The following is a 21,790-nucleotide window of genomic DNA, read 5'->3' as shown; positions in this document are numbered from 1 at the left end:
TGTATGTTTACCATCACAATTTGTTTTATTATAACAAGTCAACCCACTGTATCAAAATGGCAGGAACATCACCTCCAAAATACTGTACAAACTGCTCCCAACAATAAACGGAAAGTCAAATGCATCCAGAAAATTAACATAAAAAGGCACATTTCTAGTATATTTACAATTATATACAAGCCAAACAAATCCATAAAGGAGAAATGCATCCTTTGCTTATTAGTATCTCTCTTAAAAAAAAATAAAAAATCATTAACTAAAAGTGGGTGAAGTTTAGAAGTAGCCAATAGCTTTCTTAAAAATACACCATATCCGTAGACCAAACTAAAAAATATTGATCACAAAACGTCCACCTTCTCAGAGCTTTGAGTGACCCTGCACTGAGTATAGAGGTTTAATATATGCCATGGTGCCCATGCAGGGCAGAATACTGTATATGTTGAGTTAGACAGAGGAAGGTCAGCAGTGCATTCTCTTTGAATGTTTTGTTAGTACTATACACTGTAGGCCAGGGGTGTCAAATTCATTTGGGCCGCGGGCCGAATTTCGACGCTCAGGCTGGATCGCGGGCCGAACATAACGTAAAACATAAAACTATTAAAAATATAAGAAATAAATAGCTTTATATAGCCTACGCTGTTTTGAAGCAATTACTGGATCGATTAAAAAAAAATACAAAACGTTTGTTCTCATAAACTGAAATGTGTTAAGAAAAACAGGTGTAATTTCACCAATACTTTCCTTCAGTTTATGTGCATTACAACTTCAGAGTTGATCTACACAGAGATAAACATTTGACTTTATAACAAAATAAACTTCTCAAGAACTAAAACACCTTTTAAATGTACTAACTAGGGATGGGCAAGTTAACGCGATTATCGCGTTAACTCATCACTTATTTAACGCGATCAATTATTTTAACGTGCATTAACGCAGGTCGGATTCCCCTGGTCCGCACCAGTTCTAAAGCCTCGTACAAACCGCTGCGCCCGACGCAGAATTTGAGCGCGTGTACATTAGAAAGACAAACGCACCGGACGCGCGTTCTCGACGCGCCGGACTCATGTCCGTAGAATACAATCAGCAGCAGACGTGCGTCCGAGTCGTCCTGCACATGCTCAGTGGAGGAGTTGTGCTGTGTTGCTTTTCTCGTGGTGTAAATGGAGTTTAATGGCAGATCATGGCTTTGGTTTACAAAGTCAGCTGCTAGGCGCCAGCCGAGGCAACCCGCCGGGGGCCCGCGTGGACCTGCTCACGCGTCACGCTTCTGCGTCGGGCGCAGCGGTTTGTACGAGGCTTTAGAACTGGTGCGGACCAGGGGAATCTAACCTGCGTTAATGCGCGTTAAAATAATTGAGTGAGCAGGTCCCGCCGGGGGCCGTGTGAGCAGATCCCGACGGGCGCCGTATCTGAGGAGATCCGCGAGAAGGACCCGGCGCGCGTCTTTATCAGCTAAAAACGTGAATAATCTGGTGCCTTAGCAACTGGCTTAGTGCAGAGGAGTAAAAAAACACCCAGTTTTAGGAATCTACAAACTTTTCTGGTTCTTTTCAATGCCCTGGCAGTGGCAATAAGCTTTAGTTTTGTGTTTGATAACATTGTTTAAGTTAAAATGTACACAATGTATTTATTTTTATTTAACTGGTTAAGTGTTTGTTTGCACAACTAATGTTATGGCGCTTTAGTGTCAAGTTCTAAGAATTTACAAACTGTACTGAAGTGTTTTCTGGTTTAGGGACATTTGGTACTAGACCGGTTATGCTGCTCCTAAAATGTGTTTTGAGTGTCTAATGTTTAATGAGATTACAATGTTTCTGACGTTACCTCCAAGTGGCCTGTTAATCTTTAATGATTGTGGCTCAGGATTTTGTGGCACGTGAATACTTAATATTTTATTTAACTGCTACTGAATAAAAATGCTGATGCACTTTACACTTCTTTTGAATTAATTTTGAATTTTGCACGTAAAAATGCGATTAATCATGATTAATCAGGGAAATAATGCGATTAATCGCGATTAAAAATTGTAATCGTTGCCCAGCCCTAGTACTAACTAACATTTCCACGTCTGTGTAGTTATCTGTACACCTGAACTGACAAACCACTAAACTTCTGCTCAAAATTGCTTAAACTGCGCAACGCGCATCGTTACTTTTTCCCCATGTGGGACAATAAAGGAATATCTTATCTTATCTTATCTTACTCCTCAGCACTTCTCCCTCGGCAGCTCACACAGTAGTGCAGCAGAGCCCCGTGGGGGAGGGGCGGCCACCGGCGGCATTGTGGGACGCGTCGTTTTAGCGATAAAAGCGGTTACGGATGTAACTACGGTTCTAAGAATCGATTAAAAAAATAATAATAATATATATTTTTTTTTTAATATAATATAAATTTTAAATGTTCGGTGGGCCGGATTAAAACGTCTGGCGGGCCGGATTTGGCCCGCGGGCCTTGTATTTGACACATGTGCTGTAGGCTCTTGTATTTTGGGGGCAGGAGGTATTGGGAGACTGTGGAGGAAGGGAAGGGGGTCAGACCGTTTCATAGTCCACAAAAACATCCCCAGTGTTCAGCAGTAAAGGCTGATTGGGGGCTGTGGTGCTGCACACTGAGCTCAGCCTGCGGGTTGACTCCCTCTGCTGGTCAGGAGCACCAGGTACAGTACTCAATGTCAAGTACACCTACAAGAAATACAAACAATCTTTAACACACTACTGATAGTGATCATACTCACAAAGCTGTTTTAAACCCCATGTGTCTTACATTTCTAGTGTTTTCTGACAGCAGCAGTTCAGTGCTCGCCACCAGTTTTTTGAACGAGGGCCGTTTCAAAGGGTCATGATTCCAGCAACACAGCATCATGTCATAGCTACAGATACAGAGTAGGATTAGTACACTGTTGTTTGATATTTACTATGCTAATTCAAATACATACATTTCTTCGGGTGCAAACTCAGGCCTGCTCATTCGGTGACCTTCTTGAATCATTCGATAAAAAGCAGAACCCACTTGCATTCCAGGATACGGACTGTTGCCTACAACACACAAACATTTATTAAACATATGTTTATTGTTTTTTGTAGTGTAATGGAAGGAAACTAAATTGGATTATTCTAATGCTGCTGTGCCGTGTAAAGCAGATTAAGGGAAATAACCATTCATTTGTTGTTCTCGGCTAAGTGGTTTGCTTGGGGGGACACAACTATGGCATCCTTCGACTAAATTATATTACGACTAGGAAAAAACATTTGACAGGCTGTTACCAAGCGAAAAGATTTCCCAGAGCAGGATGCCGTAAGACCAGACGTCACTCTCAAAGGTATACACACAGTCAAACAGACTCTCAGGGGACATCCACTTGACTGGCAAACGAGCCTGGAAAAGAAACAGTTAACGATTACCGGTACAGTGGGATGTAGGCCTGCTTAGAGACAAAAAGCATCATCTAAATCACCAACCAACTTCATAGTAATAATTATAATTTAGTTGAAATTCGGCCCATTTTTTCCTTAAAGCCTTTTTTCTTTTACTTAATGAAATGAATGCGTTTATCGGTGTGTCTTTTTAGCCTTGGCTACAAAGGAAGTTGTCGTTGATGGCAGAGGCTGACTCACGTTTCCTCTGAGCACGTAGCTGGAGTCAGTGGTGATGTCACGCGCCAGCCCGAAGTCACAGATCTTTGCGACTCGACCGTGAGTCAGCAGAACATTTCTGGCTGCGAGATCCCTGTGAATACACTACACACCAATAGATACATGTAAGCAAACAGGGAACAGCATATTGACATTGTAACAGGTTTTTTCATTTGATTGCAAACATGGAGTACGGTAAACAGGGTAAACAAAGTCAACAAAAAATGTGTCTGTTGTCAAATGGGACCAAGTTGTAGTGTAAGCAATATTGATCTTAAAAGGCTTTCATAAATGACAGCATGCTGGCAGTCTACAATAGTGATTTACCAACATGCTGATTTGTATTTAAGCCTATAAATCTGCACTTAGAGCATAATGTTTTCTCGGTGCATTCTGCAACTGAACTACAAGTGTACCAGTGTTCAGAGCTGCACATATTATATTATAGTCCTAAATTCACTTATTTTCAACGCATTCATTCATTTATTTTTGTGTTTTTTGGACCCGTTTTCAGGAGGCTTGTTTTAAAGTCACATGTTTGACTTTAGTTGAACATTGCTAATTATTTTGTATTGTGCAACTTGAGAGCAAATTGATTAGCCTACATTTTTTGAGGTGATGTACTCCATTCCTTTGGCAACCTGATAAGAAAAGCTCAGTAGATCTTCAGCATCCAGAGACAGCTCTTCTACGTCATCTGAAAAAAACCCAAATGCAGACAGGTCACTAAATAAGCAAATAAGCGAGTAGGTAATTAGTAGATCGGCAGTTATGTCCCTGCTCAAACCAGTTTACACTATTTGTATCCTCGAGCAAAACCTTTCCCCGGGTGTGGGTGTGTGTGTGTATGTGTGTGTGTTTGTGTACATGTGTGTGCATGTGTGTGTGTGTGTTTGTGTACATGTGTGTGCATGTGTGTGCATGTGTGTGTGTGTGTGTGTGTTTGTGTACATGTGCGTGTGTGTGTGTGTGTCTGTAATAACGTGTGAATAAAAGGACAATAGATGGAAAAAGTATATATGTAAATGAACAATCAAGACTTTTCCATAAATTACATTATTGACAGTTGATAAAGGATTTGATTGGACACAACAATAACAACACCAAACTTCTTGGCATTGTACCTGACTCAGAAGGTCTGTCTTTTTCAGAAGGACGCATGGACATGTATCCAGAGCCGGTCACCTCCCTAAAGCAGTAAACATACACACTCACTCTACTTAATACCTCAATGTCATTATTCAACCAGCAGCTATGACTTACACTACTATATACAAACCTCAATGGCTCGCTTTGGTTGAAGGTGTTGCGATAGTAACCATCATTAATTTGTGCATTTAGGAAAGATTCTCGTTTCTTTCGAAGAAAGTTGAGAAGGTCACCATAGCAACAGTACTCGGTAATCAGCAAAATCGGCCCTGAAGGGAGAAAAAACAGGCACGTCTTGTTCATCAGACAAAGAGGATATTTTAGTTATTTTTAATCATTTTTGTCACCACAGCCAAGGAACAAAGCAATGTGTTTTCCAATATTTAACTGGTATCTATACTTCTGCCAATAATCAATGTTTGCTTTCGCCACAAACATCTGAACAAACGTTTCTTGCATAGTAACGTTTCTGAACATCCATGGTCAATATGAAGTAGCAGACAGGTAGATAATATTGACTTAAGTCACAGTAAATTCGTGCCTAGTCCAGCAACATCACGCTCGCTGCAGTGGAGTGGCACTTAGAGCTCCATATGTGAATCCTACGACAGGAGCGATAATTGATGGCGACGGCAGTAGATCAGCACATCACAGCACTGACTCACACTGCATCGAGAAAGGGAGATTGCGCGGCGAAACTTCAAACTTTGAAGTTAATGAGACTTGGGGAAACTCAGCCGTACCTCCGACAGTGCAGGCTCCCAGCAGGTTAACGATGTTCATGTGGTTTCCAAGGTAACCCAGAACTTTCAGCTCCGACATCAGAGCCTCCTTCTCGGTCGCATGGGCATTGGCTGCGGGGACGGATCAGCAGATGATTAAAGGGTGATGCGGTTTGTACAATAAAAATGCTGTGATGGGTTTCGGGTGCCAGTTTATAGATGTAGACACTCGGAGGACGGAGGACCATTCAAAGGAGGAAACATTTAGCTTTGAATCGTTAATTGCTATGACAAGAATATTAGCTATATTTATCACTCTGAAACCCATGGAAACAACAACAAAAATGTAGTAGTTTGATTCAATTATTTAGCTATTTAGCTTCTGAATACACATTTTATTGTAATGATTATGCTTAGAAATAGGCTAATTCAAATAACACACTATAAAAGCAAAGATATATATATATATATATATATATATATATATAAGGAAGAAAATCCCCTGTGCTCTTTAAGGCAGCATAAGGCACTTACGTTTGAGCATCTTCACCGCAACTATTGTGACAGTGTCAGCCGAGCACAGTCCATAAGCAGTGGTTCTCACTACTTTACCGAAAGCACCAGAGCCCAGGGTTTTACCTGTTAGACCCACAATACACTTTCATTTATCAAATTACACCATTCAGAGACATTAAATGCACAATTCAGCTATGGATACAGCTACCATACCAAAGCGCAGTTTCTGCCGTGGAAACTCCCACTTGGAGTCGTACGGGAGCTGGGTGGGGTCAATATAAATGTAGTTGTTGCCGTGAATACTGTCAATGACCTTCCATTGAATCTGGAATTTAGGTTTCTGTAGAAAAGAGAAGTTGTTTTATACGCCAATACAACAGCTTGTAGATTTTCTTAAATATTCACTCGTCTAAATTCATCACGCATACAACCTAGAACCTCGACAAAAGCTTGATTGATATATGTTAGGGTTGTTCAGAAAATCAGTTCCTGAAATACTAATCAATATTAAAACTAAATGGGGATGTGGGGGATAAGATAGCCTTAATGGTTGTGGTTTTGATGAGTATGGTATGCCTCACCAAAATATTTACATATTACGTCAATACAACGGTAATTTCCCCCAGGTAAGCTTGGTAACCCTGTAGCAACTTTCCCTTGTAGAGTGTAGCAGTTTAAAACATGTTCCCACAAGCATAAAACAGATATTTAACCGTCAACATGGTGCAATGGTGTAATGTGGTGGTGAAATGGGATGCCTCATTTTCAGACCATGAGAGGAAGAAGTAGATATTTGTAACTAGCTCTCACAAACCCTTTGGCACAGCTCTAGTATTCACATGCTTGATGATTTTGGCCAATCACACAGATTTAGGGCCGCTTTTTGCTATGGAAAAGTGAAGCAGGGTGAACCATCCTCGCACTGCCAATCAGCTCTCATCCCAAAGGGTCATAGATTGACACACATTGTCCCTTTTCCATTAGTACCTACTTGGCTCTACTCGACTGACTTGACTCAGCCCTGCTTTAGTGCATTTCAATTTGGTGCTACCTCCATAGACCAGGTCGTTTTTTAGTACCCTCTTCCCCCTTGGGCCAAGTCGAGCAAAGCTTGGACCAAACGTGACGTCCACAGTGCATCAGACGCTGATTGGGTAAAAATCGACTGTTTCTGCAGCAGCAGCAGAAGACAGAACACCGCTGTGTCCTCCGTAAGCAAGCTGTGCACTACACGAGTTTAGAGTCTTTAACAATTTATAAACGTGACATAAAATACAGACCCTAGACATGAAGAGAGTGTTATAACATCTATATCAGGGGTGCCGGTCGATCGCAGAGACATGAGGGTCGATCACGCCGAAGCGCGCCGAAGCGCAGCGGAAAGCGCTGGAAAGCGCCGAAGTGCGCAGAGGAAGGAGGAGAGAGGAAGTTCTGGTTAAACTTTACCTTTTTCTCTCCTTTTTATATTGCACATTTGTATATGATAAACAATATTAGCCTACATTGTGTTTCTATTGCCTAATTATGGTCAAACAAAAATAAAAGCCTGTTTAATACTGAAAATAAAAATAATACTAAATTATACAATAATTTAGATTTATAGGTAGATCTTCAGGCTTCAGCTGAAAATGTGTGGGCACCCCTGATCTATATGATCCCCAGGAGCAAAGTCTAACTGTACTGGCGAAAAAAAGACTGCACATGATAATAATCAAAGGTGTGCTGAAGCTAGCATCAGCTAGCATCAGCTTTCAGTTTCCTGTCCAGAGCAAAACCACTCGCTTCAGGATGACAAAGAAAACAAGCTGAGCACTGCAATTCCTAACTGTAGTATTATCATTTTTGAAATGCGGTGCAGTAGTGCAGATAAAAGCTTTTAATGCACAGAAAGTTGACATTAATCTGCACAGGAAGGATTTTTCTGTAGCCATAATCTGCTGCAGCTTCATTGACTCTTGAGCGTGGAGTCATAAACAAACTTGTGTCAGAAGCTACACTTGCTTAATGTCTTATTTTTATAAAGAATGCTTCAAACTGGATTAATGGCGATGCTTTGTGGACTGGGTTGAGGAAAATACGATAAGGACACTGTAGTTTAACTTTAACTTGACGAGAGATGAGTAATAACATTTATTTGTCCTGTTCACTGTCCTCCATGTTTGTATCCTTCCTCTGCTTTATTGGCGGTTACTTTGGAAGTTTTTGTGATGTTTTACAGTTTCTATATTGTAGTGTAGCAGTTGTCATGTGTTTTGGTGTCTGTCTGTAGAGCAGACATCGTTTTGAGTCACAAATAATTTGCGCTGTTTTACGCCCAGTTTTCCACAGAACAACTGAGCACCAGTCGTAACAGAAATGCTCCTAGGGCCGAGCGGGGCCACAAGCACAGAGCCGAGTAGAGTAGAGCTCCAAAACAAGGGCTTTTACTGACTTATACCTGACTATTCAAATTTGAAATGACTAGATCTCGATTAATATGTGATTAACTGCACAACCCTGAGGATGAATTTAAATAATGCTCTGCTCTTCAATAACAAAATAGACTGTTTAGGTCTGTCGGAGTCGCCATGTTTGTTTTGGTACGCTTGGACACCCTGTTATTGGTCCAATACCGCTGATAATTCCAAGTTTGTGAACACCCAAAAATTGCTGCAAAAGGTTGTGAAACTAGTGAAAATAGATTATTAGGCCCGAGCGCCACAAGCTGGCGAGAGGCCTATTAATCTCGTAAGGCCGTGCAAAGCACGGCTGCGAAAGTGCGCACGTAGTGCGCACGAAATCGAGCGCGAAGCGCTCGCCCACTTCCAAACACTCACTAACGCACTCCTTCACTCATGCACGCCCCGTGCATACTAATTAGTAGTAGGAAAATGGAACTTTACCGTTGTAAACGGGCGAAGCCCGTGCAAAAGTGCGCACTAAACGAGCACTTTAAATTGGGATGACGACCGCTTCGCGGTCGTCATCCCCATATAAAGCACTCATTTGCGCTAAGTAGCTCACGAATACGTTCCCCATCTCTTGCATGTTCCGTGCATATAAGCATGTAATGCAAAAATTTAACATTATTACTGTATAGAGGGCCAAAAACACAAAGTGGGCGGAGCCCACTCAAAATTAACGAAAGTACCCGTCAGTGACCAGGGACCCACACCATGAGGTAGGAAAGCGCGAGCGCTTTCCGAAAATGTATAGTTTATGATATTTGGAAAATGGGAAACATTGTTTTCGCATCGTAATATTATTCTTTCTTTCTTTCTTCTTTCTTCTCGGGACCAACCCCCCTATTTTTCACCCAGTGAACATTGACGAAAAGTCACAAAAAATTGCAAACCTCTAAAAATCGTACCTCTCTACATTCTGGCTATTTCCCTTTTCTAAAATAAAAAAATTGGCGGTCAGCGCCCCCAAATGTACCAAAAATGCATTGAGATAGGAAATGACCCAAAAAAAATCTGATCGTAGAATCATAAAATTTGGCGCAGAGGTAGATGGTGACAAGAGAAGTAAAAAATATTATTACGGCAACGCCGTCCGCCCAACCAAATGTCGGCCATATTGCTTCAAAAATTGCTAAACATGACTTCAGAGTTTTTCCAAACGTCGTACTTTTACGAACTCCTCCCAGGGCGTTGGCCCTAAAAAGCTGAAATTTGGTGAAAATGCTACTGAGGAGTGGGACATCAAAAGTTATCCAAATTACATTGATACCTGTCACGGTCTCTGTGCGGCGAAGCCGCAAACTGTAGCAAGAATTTCAGAAATCTCCCAAATTTAACATTTCTGCCGTTTGCGCAGATAAAGTCCGAATTGCGTCAAATTAGAATCAGTTGTTAAACTCTTTGCCCTAAACCTACTTGAAGTGAAATAAATTAATTTGGAGCCACAGCGCCCCCTACAGATTTTATATGGAGGTTAAATATTTAGTTTTGCGAAATTATATGAAATTTGACACACAACTCAATTTTAGCATCCCCATCAAAAAAGTCAATGACTCATGTCATAATTGTTATGGCGTTGCCGTAACGATGACCGAAACCTTCCATGTTATTCCAATGGGGAAATCGCCAGAACATGTTTACACTTTAGACTTTCACAAACTCCTCTTAGGGCGTCAGCCATATTAACCTGAAATTTGGTGAGACTCATCTTCAGGGGTGGACCATCAAAAGTTATCCACATTTTTATTCTAAGAGTCACGGTGTCTGTGCAGCAAAGCCGCACATTTTGCCAAGAATTCAAAATAAAATTGCTTTTTGATGGTAAAACAAAGGGGAGAAGATGTGACAGCGTCACAGATTCAGCAGTAGATGTAATAAAAGGACAATTGGGGCGCGTTAGCGCCCCCTCCTCTTGCGGCGTGGCGGCGGCGTAGCGAGGGCCGATCATTGCCGCTTGCGCCTATATTTTCTTATTATTTTGTTGTGATTGTAAGTGAATTGGTCAGAATGCACAGAACAGTTATACATGTTTTTAAATAATAGCCAAACCTTTTATGTAACGTCCAACACGCCTATTCTAGTTTTATTTAAAATGTTTGATCATAAAACCAGCATCAGTTTAAATGTGTTTTCTTACTTGCATATACTTGTAAAGCAGCACCACCAGAAAGCAGGAGAGGATGACACCAGTAGCCACCATACCAGTGAGCAAAGGGGTGAAGAGTTCATGTGGAACGACACGCTCTGCAAACATACACACGGTGACAGTTACAAAACACACAAACTGCATCATTCATTCATTACACCAAGGATTACACAGCCTGCATATAATCCCAGTGTGCACATTCAGCATATATATAATCTGGTTCAATCTGTGGCCAGTGGCAGCCCACACGGGGTCAGTGGGTTGTGTAGGGTCATATGAGTTTGCTCATACCACTGATGGAGAACAGGGTATAGGCCTCTTGTCCCTCAGTGTAGGCCACACACTCCAGGGTGTGGTACTGAGCCTGCTCCTTACTGATGTTCAAACGGCTCTCCACCTCACGGCGACCAAAGGCAGACCCAGTCACCATGGCAACCTCAGAGGACTCGCACTGAGAGGCGTTGGGCAGGTGTGAGCACCTGTGAAGGGACAAATGGGTTTTTAAATTGTAATTGTAAATGTAAAAAAAAAGTTATTCAATGTAAAAAAAAAAGTTATTCAAGTTATTATTATTATTTTTTAACCTATATTGAATGGTGATTTGGTTGACAGGGAATAAGATGTGCATGTTAATTATGGCGACAATAGGTAGGAATGAGATAGGAACTACATGGATCCTTTGGTGATCTCACACTTGAATGAACACATATCAATGCACAAACCTGGTGTGAGGCACCTCACAGAAGTACCAGCTGATCTTGGGGACAGGAAAGCCAGCAGCAATGCATCGCACCTGTCCATCTACAGGCCCTTCCTGTGCAATAATCATGGGTTTGCCTAGAACACAGGCACGTCACAAATATATGAAATGTGAGTCCTATTTTATGGGTATTAAATGTGCTAAACTTACTGTAGACGTAAACATGGAATGAGTGATTGACATCTACATCTTCATTGCTGACTGAGAACAGATAGATTCCTCCCTCTGAACCCAGAACCCTAACCAGCCTGAGCTCACTCTCATATCTGAAAACACAGCACATTTGACTAATGCTAATCCTCACATTATAGGCTGTTTGACTTTACTCTTGACTGTACCTGTACTTTTTCCTGTGCACAGTGATGAAGTGCTCGGTTGTATTGAGGAGGTGTTTGCCGTTGAAAGACCAGGACAGGGATCTGGGGGCAGGGTAAGCCTCAAACTGCAGCTTGAGACTCAAGCTCTCTCCTTCTTTAACCACAGCCTGCACTGGATCAGAACCTCCTGACAAGCTGATAAATCCTTTGTCTGAAAAACAACAAAAAACGGCTTCATCATGACATTACGTACTAAATATACATAGTCCTTTATGTCAATATAGTTTTGTATTACCGCGAACATCCAAGTGGAGGGTCCTAGAACTGTTGCCTTTCTTATTACGGGCATGGCAGCGATAGATGCCTGAGTGGGACTGGTCCACAGATGTGATCAAGAGTGAGGTAGACCTCTGGTAACCGTGGGAGACAGAAAGGATTTTGGAGCCATGGGATTCAACTGGATGCTATAAGACATTGTGAGAAAAGGTGAGAAACTGTCCTGAACTTAAATCATTGAATGATATAACAAAACAAATAGTATTACAAACTGTAATTACCGCAGTTGGTGGATAGTTCCATTTGACACTTAAGTCTGGGTCGACATTAGAAGAGCTGCAGGTTACTTCAAACTGCTCCCCTTTTTTCAGGATGACTGTGTCTTTATGGGAGAGTCTGATCACTGGAGGCACTTCTGGCACTAGACCAAGATAAAAACAAATATTCAACTGAACTGTCCTTTCATTGTCACATACAAACTGGGTGTAGTTATTCTGCGCGAGGTACAGCTATTGTAAGATACTGCCATACATCGCAGCCCTACTTGGACTGTGCTTTTCAAAGATCTGAAGTGTAATATGTTTCACTGCATTGAAACAATTACTAAAATACAACTATTGCAGCCATCTCTATCTTCTTAGTAGCCACAATTGTCTGTGCTCACTTATGACTCTTGTACTAATGATTAATTCACTGCAATGCCTGCAGATGTCACTTCAGTGTGTCTGTTTGGAAAAGGCTGCACTAATTCTATTTACTCCAAGCACAGCCGTTCATGCACCGTTTAAGAGCTTTGTTCAGGGCATGACTCCGTCATCTCTGTTTCCTGCTGATTCTTTCTTTTTTTAAATATTTATTAAACCAGGAAAGTCTCATTGAGATTACTAATATATTTTAGGGAGTTGAGTTTAGTTTAGTTTATTAAACTAAACTCAAATCAGTTGCTATCCTTCCTGGGGTCTTCTACGTACATAATGAATTTATGTATGTAATGAATCTTGGCCAGGACAGCAACACACATCATTCACGTAGTTGGTCACGGAAATATGTTCCCTAAAACAAAAAAATGAACTCAGTTCCTTTAGGTTGTAGGTTATTACATGTTGAGGAAGCAGAATATTGAAACACCATTTTATCAGTCTCTGTTCGAATACACACAGAAAGCAGCAGAGTCTTGAGATCGCAGAGAAACGGTCCATCTGTTTTTGTTGAATATATACACAGAGATACGGAGGGAGCAGACACATAATGCCCTTGTAAATAAACATACATTAGTGGCTCAGGCTGAGCGTGTCCACTGCTGCCCAGCCAACACGCGTGTGCAGTTCACATGGTGAGTCTGAGGTTTACAGTTTGAGATAAAGTGCAGAGAGTAATGGTAAACGGAGTCAAGGCAATTCTAATACTTGGGTTGGAGCATTTATATAAATATGGTCACTGTAATCCAAGCAAAAACACAACACTGACATCTCTTCCCTGTTTCCAAAAATATCTGTACATTTTCCTTTGTGCCTCACTTTACCTTTACCTTGCTTCATAATCACCAAAGTGGTACATTTTAAAGGACTATGATGTACAACAGTTGAGTCTATTATACTAGTATAGCTTTACTGTTGTAACTCACTTACCAGAGCGCACGTCCATTGTATATGACATGGAAACCACTCTTTCTCCAGCCAGCCTCCCCACACAGATGTAACAGCCCTGGAACTCCTTTTGAGCATTGCTGATGATAATGCCTCGCAGGAGGTTGCTCTGGTAACTCAGACCAGAGGGCAAAGGTTGCCCATCACAAGTCTCCAAGGCCAAGTGGGTGACATTGGGGTCAGTCACAAGACATGGAATGGTGCCGTTTTCGCCTACTCGCACCAATATGCCATTTACCATGGTGCGCTGGAAGATATTTTGAGGATCTGTGTGGAGGGAACAAAAACAAGATCAACGAGTGCCACGTTTGCAATTCTTTTTATATTTTAAAATGTGTATATCATAAAGGCAGGATATGGCTTATAATGCTTTGTTAGTTTCAAAATATATAGCAATCATAATTAGGGGTTAATAAATGTGTCATTATCTGCCCTACAAACATGAGACTGGGACTGATTTTATTATCTTCTCTCTTGGCTTTTTTTTTTATTTTTTATTACCACAACCTTGCAAAATGATGTCCAATATATAAGATAGTAAATTGTATAATACATAATGCAATGACGTTACCCCTGGTGAACCTGATCCTTTTAGTGAAAAGGTCCACTAGTCCACAGTTGTGATCGTATCTAAAACCTTGCAATAATCACATTCTAGAGAGTGGAGACAACTTATCTGCGCACCTTTCACATAGACATAGATCGAGCTGTGTTCCAGGGTGCTATTGTTGACACACACGTAGCGGCCCATGTGATATGCCTGAGCAGAGGACACCCTCACAGAGACCGCTGCACCTTCTTCCACCTCTCCCTCCAGCCGGCGCACCCTCTCCCTCTGCCAGCGCAGCCTCGACAGTGGGACGCCAGACACCGTGGTATTTTCATGGCAACGAAGCTCAAGTCTGCCCCCCTTGGGAACAACCACATGAGGTCCACTGGGGGAGATGACCGGCTCACACCAAACTGAACAGATACAAGAAAACAGTATTAAGACAACCGCTTTGAGTAGTAGATGAGTGCAAAGTTAAATCCTTGAAACAGAAGCCACAAGCTGATAGAGATGTAATAGTTAAGTGTGCAGCGATTGGCACGAGTCCTTAAGATACAGCACTATAAAAGCCACCATGGCTCAATTGAACAATCAATAAATATGAGCTGTCTACCCGCTGAGTAATCATGCATTAAGTTTCCACATCCATTCCAATGAATAAAGCAACACCATAGTATGTATTTGTTGTTTACTTAACCTCAGCCTCCTTGTGTTTTCACTTTGTGCTATAGCTGATGTCCACATGATAAGCAGCCTTTGGAGAAGAGGCTTTTCATGTGACTGTTATGCCTTGAGGCCGAGGTTCTGATAAAGCACAGACACCCCCTTTTTTAAAAATATGATTATCTGTGTTTCTGACAGCATCTGTAAGAATGTGGTGCGTGGGCTTGGTCCGCTTGCTTTGTCAATAACTTGTGCAAAGAGACAAGAAACAAATAATAATTGCAAAGGTGTCTAAGAGCCTTGGGAGTAGCCTGCCCTTGGGTGTGTTTAGAAGATAGTGGTGTTGTGTGCCCACTTTTCCCTCTCCTGCTTTGTTCTTGTTGCTTGTTGCCGTGCAAAGGAACAGAAGACTCTCATTTCGGTCAAATACATAATTAATTATCCCGTGCACATAGACATACACCTGTTGCCTTTCGGGATGGGGCAGTCCCTGGTGTCCTGGAGCAGTTATGCAAATATAAGAGTCTGATATCATCTGTTTGCTGAGTCTTTAGTGCAGAATACGTTAAACGTGCAGTGACTTGCCTTTTTAATGTGACAAATAACGCTCAAATGCAAAGATAAAAAACAAAAACGTTCGCACCATCCGCGCTAGTGTTAGAAAAATTACAGTTTTGGGTTGTTTTTTTTTTGATGATGCGCGCGGAAAATATCGCCTGATTACCGCGGTTTAGAAAATTATACGACAAACCCGCGAATAGATGGTTCAAAACGGGAACTTTCCAGTGAATATTTCCAAAAGTCACATTTAACAAGTACGAAATATAACTCACCTGTCTGCAGGAGTAAAACAAGGACAAAAAGTAGTAAAAAGCACCTCATGGTTAGGTGTTTTAGAGCGGTCCATCAAAAGGACAATACAACATAGTGGTCCCTGTGCACGGTGAGCCGGAGCAGGTCTGTGAGGGTCCAAGCGCACAGAGCGATGCTGGAGCTTCAGCCCCCTCCGGCCGACTGCACTGCTACTTAAAGCCACAGCGCCTCTCCCGCGCGTCTTGGCTTATTGCCTTTCCTCCGGATCCTTCTCTGTCCTGCAGCGCCTGGACCCCAGCCAAGGTGATGATGAGCCACAGATATTACAGTCAAAATCTCATATTCACTTGAGTCATCGCCAGAAGCGGAATGTTAGAAAACAGCAAATGGAAGATTGCCTCGCACTCTGGTGCGTAAAAGTCAAGACATGGTTCCGAGCTGAGATGTGTGAAGGCTATGATGCAGCAGAGCCTCCTCACTCTGACAGAGCACCCTGCCGAGCACTGACAGAGCACCCTGCCGAGCACTGACAGAGCACCCTGCCTCACTCTGACAGAGCACCCTGCCTCACTCTGACAGAGCACCCTGCCGAGCACTGACAGAGCACCCTGCCTCACTCTGACAGAGCACCCTGCCGAGCACTGACAGAGCACCCTGCCTCACTCTGACAGAGCACCCTGCCGAGCACTGACAGAGCACCCTGCCTCACTCTGACAGAGCACCCTGCCGAGCACTGACAGAGCACCCTGCCTCACTCTGACAGAGCACCCTGCCGAGCACTGACAGAGCACCCTGCCTCACTCTGACAGAGCACCCTGCCTCAAATTGACAGAGCACCCTGCCTCACTCTGACAGAGCACCCTGCCGAGCACTGACAGAGCACCCTGCCTCACTCTGACAGAGCACCCTGCCGAGCACCCTGCCTCAAACTGACAGAGCACCCTGCCTCACTCTGACAGAGCACCCTGCCTCACTCTGACAGAGCACCCTGCCGAGCACCCTGCCTCAAACTGACAGAGCACCCTGCCTCACACTGACAGAGCACCCTGCCTCACACTGACAGAGCACCCTGCCTCACTCTGACAGAGCACCCTGCCTCAAACTGACAGAGCACCCTGCCGAGCACCCTGCCTCAAACTGACAGAGCACCCTGCCAAGCACCCTGCCTCAAACTGACAGAGCACCCTGCCTCACACTGACAGAGCACCCTGCCGAGCACCCTGCCTCACACTGACAGAGCACCCTGCCGAGCACCCTGCCTCACACTGACAGAGCACCCTGCCGAGCACCCTGCCTCAAACTGACAGAGCACCCTGCCGAGCACCCTGCCTCACTCTGACAGATCACCCTGCCTCACACTGACAGAGCACCCTGCCGAGCACCCTGCCTCACACTGACAGAGCACCCTGACTCACACTGACAGAGCACCCTGCCTCACTCTGACAGAGCACCCTGCCTCACACTGACAGAGCACCCTGCCTCACTCTGACAGAGCACCCTGCCTCACTCTGACAGAGCACCCTGACTCACTCTGACAGAGCACCCTGACTCACACTGACAGAGCACCCTGACTCACACTGACACAGCACCCTGCCTCACACTGACAGAGCACCCTGACTCACACTGACAGAGCACCCTGACTCACACTGACACAGCACCCTGCCTCACACTGACAGAGCACCCTGCCTCACTCTGACAGAGCACCCTGCCTCACACTGACAGAGCACCCTGCCTCACACTGACAGAGCACCCTGCCTCACACTGACAGAGCACCCTGCCTCACACTGACAGAGCACCCTGCTGTGATAGAGGACTCTGTATTACACTGACTCATTCAGTTTGTGGTGCATCTTTTCACGTTGCAGTGATTCACAATAACCTTAGCTCTCACTTTTCCCTAAAGATCATTCTGAGTCCAAGAAGCTCGATCATCAAATGCTTGAAGTGGATATAGTCCAGCTTATGATCACAAAGTAATTCATATTTCATAATACGTTGTAGCCTATTGAATCCTTACCTAAATTAACATTGACATATGTATGTATGTTTTGTATTGTGATTTTAATGCACCTATATAGGAAGATACTCTTATGTAGGCAAATATAATAGACACACCCTATAACTATTTTACTAATAGAGAGGCTATAAGTGGAAAACATTTAAGTTAAAATTTGAAATGACTGGTTATGTTATAGGCACTGTGTGATGTAACCCAAAATTGATCAAATAGAATTCCGCAACATGTGTTTGGAGTTATGTTTATTTCCTGTTCCAAATAAGTATGTGGGAGCACAGTAGCAGTCTTGTGCACTCATGATCTGTATCGGCTCTGGCCCTGTGGCTGTTTGTGCCTTCTCTAGCACATGATGATGGAGTGAGGCACAAGCACAAAACCAAAGGGTGAATTGATTTTCTTTCTCTTTTGCTAATGTTTTTCTAACATAATGTACTGGAAAAGTGTTACTAGAAAGAGCCTAATCTGTCGAGTAAACAAAGTGCTGCGATATCCAAAAAAATGTCTATCTTATCTGTCATGGATCATTCACAAATAAAAACAACAGACGTTTGCTTGACTTAATAACACATGTTCTGCTCCGTTGCCACACAGGTAGCTCAACAGAAGAGGCCACACCTTCGTGGAGTTCCTGACACCTGTGCATATAATACTTGTTCCTGTTCACACATTCATTCCCGGATTCAATACATCAGGGGGGTCAATGTAAAGAAAAACAAAGCTTCTCACAAACCACCTGCAGTCTAGTGGTCAAAACAAGGGGTCTCCAAGCAAAAAGCGACCCGTGCTTCAAAGTGTGAGAGAACAAAGCACCTGCCTGTCCACCAGCTGTTTATGTCAGTGTTTCTTTGCATGATATTCAATCTCTTCATATGGCATCCCTGCTCCATTATTCATGGTGCTGAGGTGAGCCTATGGCAGAGATCTGGGCTGAGTCACTGTGACGTTGTGTGTGTGTGTGTGTGTGTGTGTGTGTGTGGACCTGCAGCGTGACTCATTGCTTTTAGACAAATGAGGACAGTCGAGGTCTGGCGGAGGGCAAGACGCGTTTTATACAAGAAAAAAAGCCGCTAAGATTCGATTACGTAATGAATGATCATCCCCCCTCTGAAATTTCTCTCATCCACCTTCCCCTTTTCACCTTATATTTATTTCCTGCCTCCACATTGTAAACCCCACAAGTAAATGTGATAGTAATCATAACAGTGAGAGTAAAAGTGATAATAAAGTACAGCAAGTAATTATTCAAAATCAAGTTTATGAACTCAAAGCCTGGAGTGGATTGAATAATATTATTGAGTCTACAAACACATTTTATATTAGCCAAAATCTTACTTATTTATTCAACCATATATTTAATTAGTTGGTTTCATCTAGTTATTTATATCTAAGTTAACACTACTTTTACAATTTTTTTACTTTTTTAAAAATCAGAACAAGGCTACATTAGCTTCAATAACCTACAGTGAAGCTCCCAGCCTTTAACTGAATCATCTCCAAATGGATCTTCTTCACACCCATCAGGGCATTGGGGCAGCTACACACACCTTAATACTTGGCATCAGGCCACGGAGAGCCAGAAAAAAACTGCACAACAACATAATAGCTTAGCATTTTAGCTTTGAGGGATTAAAACAATCTTTAGTGCAATCCTACTCTGTGCTGCTGACAGGGCAAAATTAACCTGTATCCGCTTCCATTTGTCAGACTTTTAACAATGTGTTTTATGGCCATTAAGTGTCTCTCTATGGTTAAAATGTGGTGTTTCTCATTAAAATAACTGTCCAATGCAAATCAGATTATACATTTTATGATGGCCGTGGAAATGAACACAAGTAAATTGTATTGTCTATTTCCACAACAGATGCCTTACAAAGCCGAAGGAACTGTCAATCTGTTATCCATAATGAGACACATTGAAAAAGGCATATGTTGGATTCAAAGAGATGATGTAGTGTTGAGAATGTGCCAGGACGCAGATGTGAGTAAGATAACATGAGCCTGTGTAATTACTGATAGCCCAATGATCGCCCTCTGTCAGAGAAAAGCAGATTAGCATCGACTAGACCTTGAGCCGTCCTAATCCACTGTAAGAAGAAAGGCAGAGGGTGAGAGAAAATAGGATACTAGAGAAATGTAGCAGATGAAATAAAGGAAGCCAAGTGGAAATGCAAAAAGAGCAGCACAGCCAGAGGGAAGGAATGTAGAACAGCGTTCAAGCAAGCGCAGCAGCTGACCTGCAAACACTTCCCTTGTTCACCTTATAGTTCAGTGGAACTATTCATTTGCCTTTTCATTTTCAGATTGTTGTAAAAAGGCCCTTTGTAAATGAAGAAAACTAATTAATTTAGGCTGAATGCAAATTTATGTGACATGACGTCTGGTCTTGAATGACACAAACACATTTACCTAAAAGGACAGTTAAGTTATCCAAGCCTTATTCAACCACTGCACAACACCTGCTGCCTTCATAGAGATGGTATAGCTTTCCCTGCAATGTTCCACAATATGCCTTTAAACTAATGTATTTCCATGGAGACAAGCAGGTGATTCGACCAGGTCAAGTTACAGGTCAGATCTGTGGAGAGGTAACCCTGCTCAGTAATGCTCACCTGTAAGTAGATAAGTTTAACATGGAACATTTCAGGCCACGTAATGACATGTTCATGAGACAAGCAGGAGGAAAAATTACCTCGTTCCCCCTAATTTATGATGAGATATATTTCCTTAGACAAATGTCCCAAGCTCCCCTGTCCTTAGACCCTCCTTCTCGGCCAGGAAAAACTACAAAATCTCCTTGGGAAAAACTAGAAATCTGAAGGAGTTCCACAGTAAAGGAGAGACCTGACTCCTTCAGACGGACAGGTGGAAGCGAGAAGCTGGACCCATTCAAGTGGAGCTGGACCCACTATGGCTATATGTTTCAGAAAAGCCTTACAAAATTGTAGATATAGAAACCATAAATTAGTTAGGCTAACTGAAATTATTATTATTGAATTATTTTCAGATGAAGAAATTATTATCAGTCACTGCAATTTACACTAGGAGATAAAAACATCACATGTACCAAATGAACAGCAAATGTGTTATGAAAGAGAGATGAGGTGAAAGACTGAGAGTGAAAGATAGATGGACTGGGAGAATCAAAAAATGTAATTTCAATTATCAGTTTAGAAGAGCACTGCCGCCTGCTCAGTGTGAGTGCTCTGTGAACACACAGGCACATGTGATGTGATAGAAGACATACTTGTGAAATGAGGCCAGCAGTTATCTTGTGTTAGGAAAAAATCAATGCAGTTATCTTTCATAATACAGTATAGTGGTGCATGGATGTGGTTAAGTGAGCATATTGTATATATCATAGTATATTTCTAAGCTGTGCTTGCTTTTCATCCTTCTACAAGACAATAACAACTCAGAGGAAGTATCAGTCGCTGCAGGAGGACAGAGGGAGAGAAAGTGAGAGAATCCACGGATTTCCATGTTTTTTACTGACAAGCCTAGAGTGTACCACTTAACTGGTCAGAAGCCATAATGCATTAACTGGCCTCTTTGCAGTGGATGGTGAACTTTACATGGAACAAAAGCCACAACTGCAGTCTTCAGAGAAATGGATACAAAATGAATATAGAATAAATATAAGCTATAGGCTATTATATTTATGTATTTCTGTTGGATATTGTGTGTTTTGAAAAATGACACTTATTTACAGTGGCAGTTTATATATATAAATGTGTATATGTGAGTGTGTGTGTATATATAGGCAAGGCAAGGCAAGGCAAGATTATTTGTAGAGCATTTCATACACAAGGCAATTCAAAGTGCTTCACACAGCAGGAAAAAGAAATTACAGCAACAGAAATACGATAAAATTAACAAAATAAAAAAATAATAATATAAAAACACCTAGCCACAAAGGGTAACGTGTTTTAAATCAGTCCAACTGATGGTACGTACTATTACACGTCCAACGTGTTTCGGAGTCCAACTCCCTTTTAAATCAGTCCAACTGGTTGTCTAAACTAATGAAATCACATAAAAGAGAAGAGTGCAAATAAAAATCCTTTCAGTCATATGCGCAGCTAAACAAAACTGTTTTTAGCTTGGATTTGAACATTGTCAGAGTAGAAGCCTGTCTCACATCT

At 42.3% G+C, this 21,790-nt stretch overlaps 1 protein-coding gene across 1 annotated transcript; it reads right to left on the bottom strand.

The window, feature by feature from the left end:
• Window positions 1-6: 6 nt before the first annotated feature.
• On the bottom strand, window positions 7-15,800 carry kitb (KIT proto-oncogene, receptor tyrosine kinase b). The gene is made up of 22 exons (XM_072463011.1): window positions 15,652-15,800; window positions 14,290-14,568; window positions 13,588-13,872; window positions 12,241-12,380; window positions 11,979-12,147; window positions 11,705-11,894; window positions 11,517-11,632; window positions 11,329-11,443; window positions 10,898-11,085; window positions 10,598-10,704; window positions 6,233-6,359; window positions 6,038-6,142; window positions 5,525-5,635; window positions 4,912-5,050; window positions 4,757-4,821; window positions 4,238-4,329; window positions 3,615-3,737; window positions 3,264-3,375; window positions 2,936-3,035; window positions 2,764-2,869; window positions 2,476-2,681; window positions 7-507 (listed from the first exon to the last, which is right to left on the bottom strand). Exons 1-21 carry the CDS (start codon window positions 15,698-15,700, stop codon window positions 2,532-2,534), a joined length of 2,868 nt encoding a protein of 955 aa, XP_072319112.1. The 5' UTR covers window positions 15,701-15,800; the 3' UTR covers window positions 7-507; window positions 2,476-2,531.
• Between the last annotated feature and the right edge of the window lie 5,990 nt (window positions 15,801-21,790).

This window comes from Eucyclogobius newberryi, unplaced genomic scaffold, assembly GCF_026437365.1.
Source record: "Eucyclogobius newberryi isolate DKJ021-1_F unplaced genomic scaffold, fEucNew1.0.hap1 SCAF_4, whole genome shotgun sequence".
NCBI classification, from domain to species: domain Eukaryota; kingdom Metazoa; phylum Chordata; class Actinopteri; order Gobiiformes; family Gobiidae; genus Eucyclogobius; species Eucyclogobius newberryi.
Note: the sequence above shows the minus strand (reverse complement) of the source record. Positions and strands in the feature narration are given on the sequence as shown.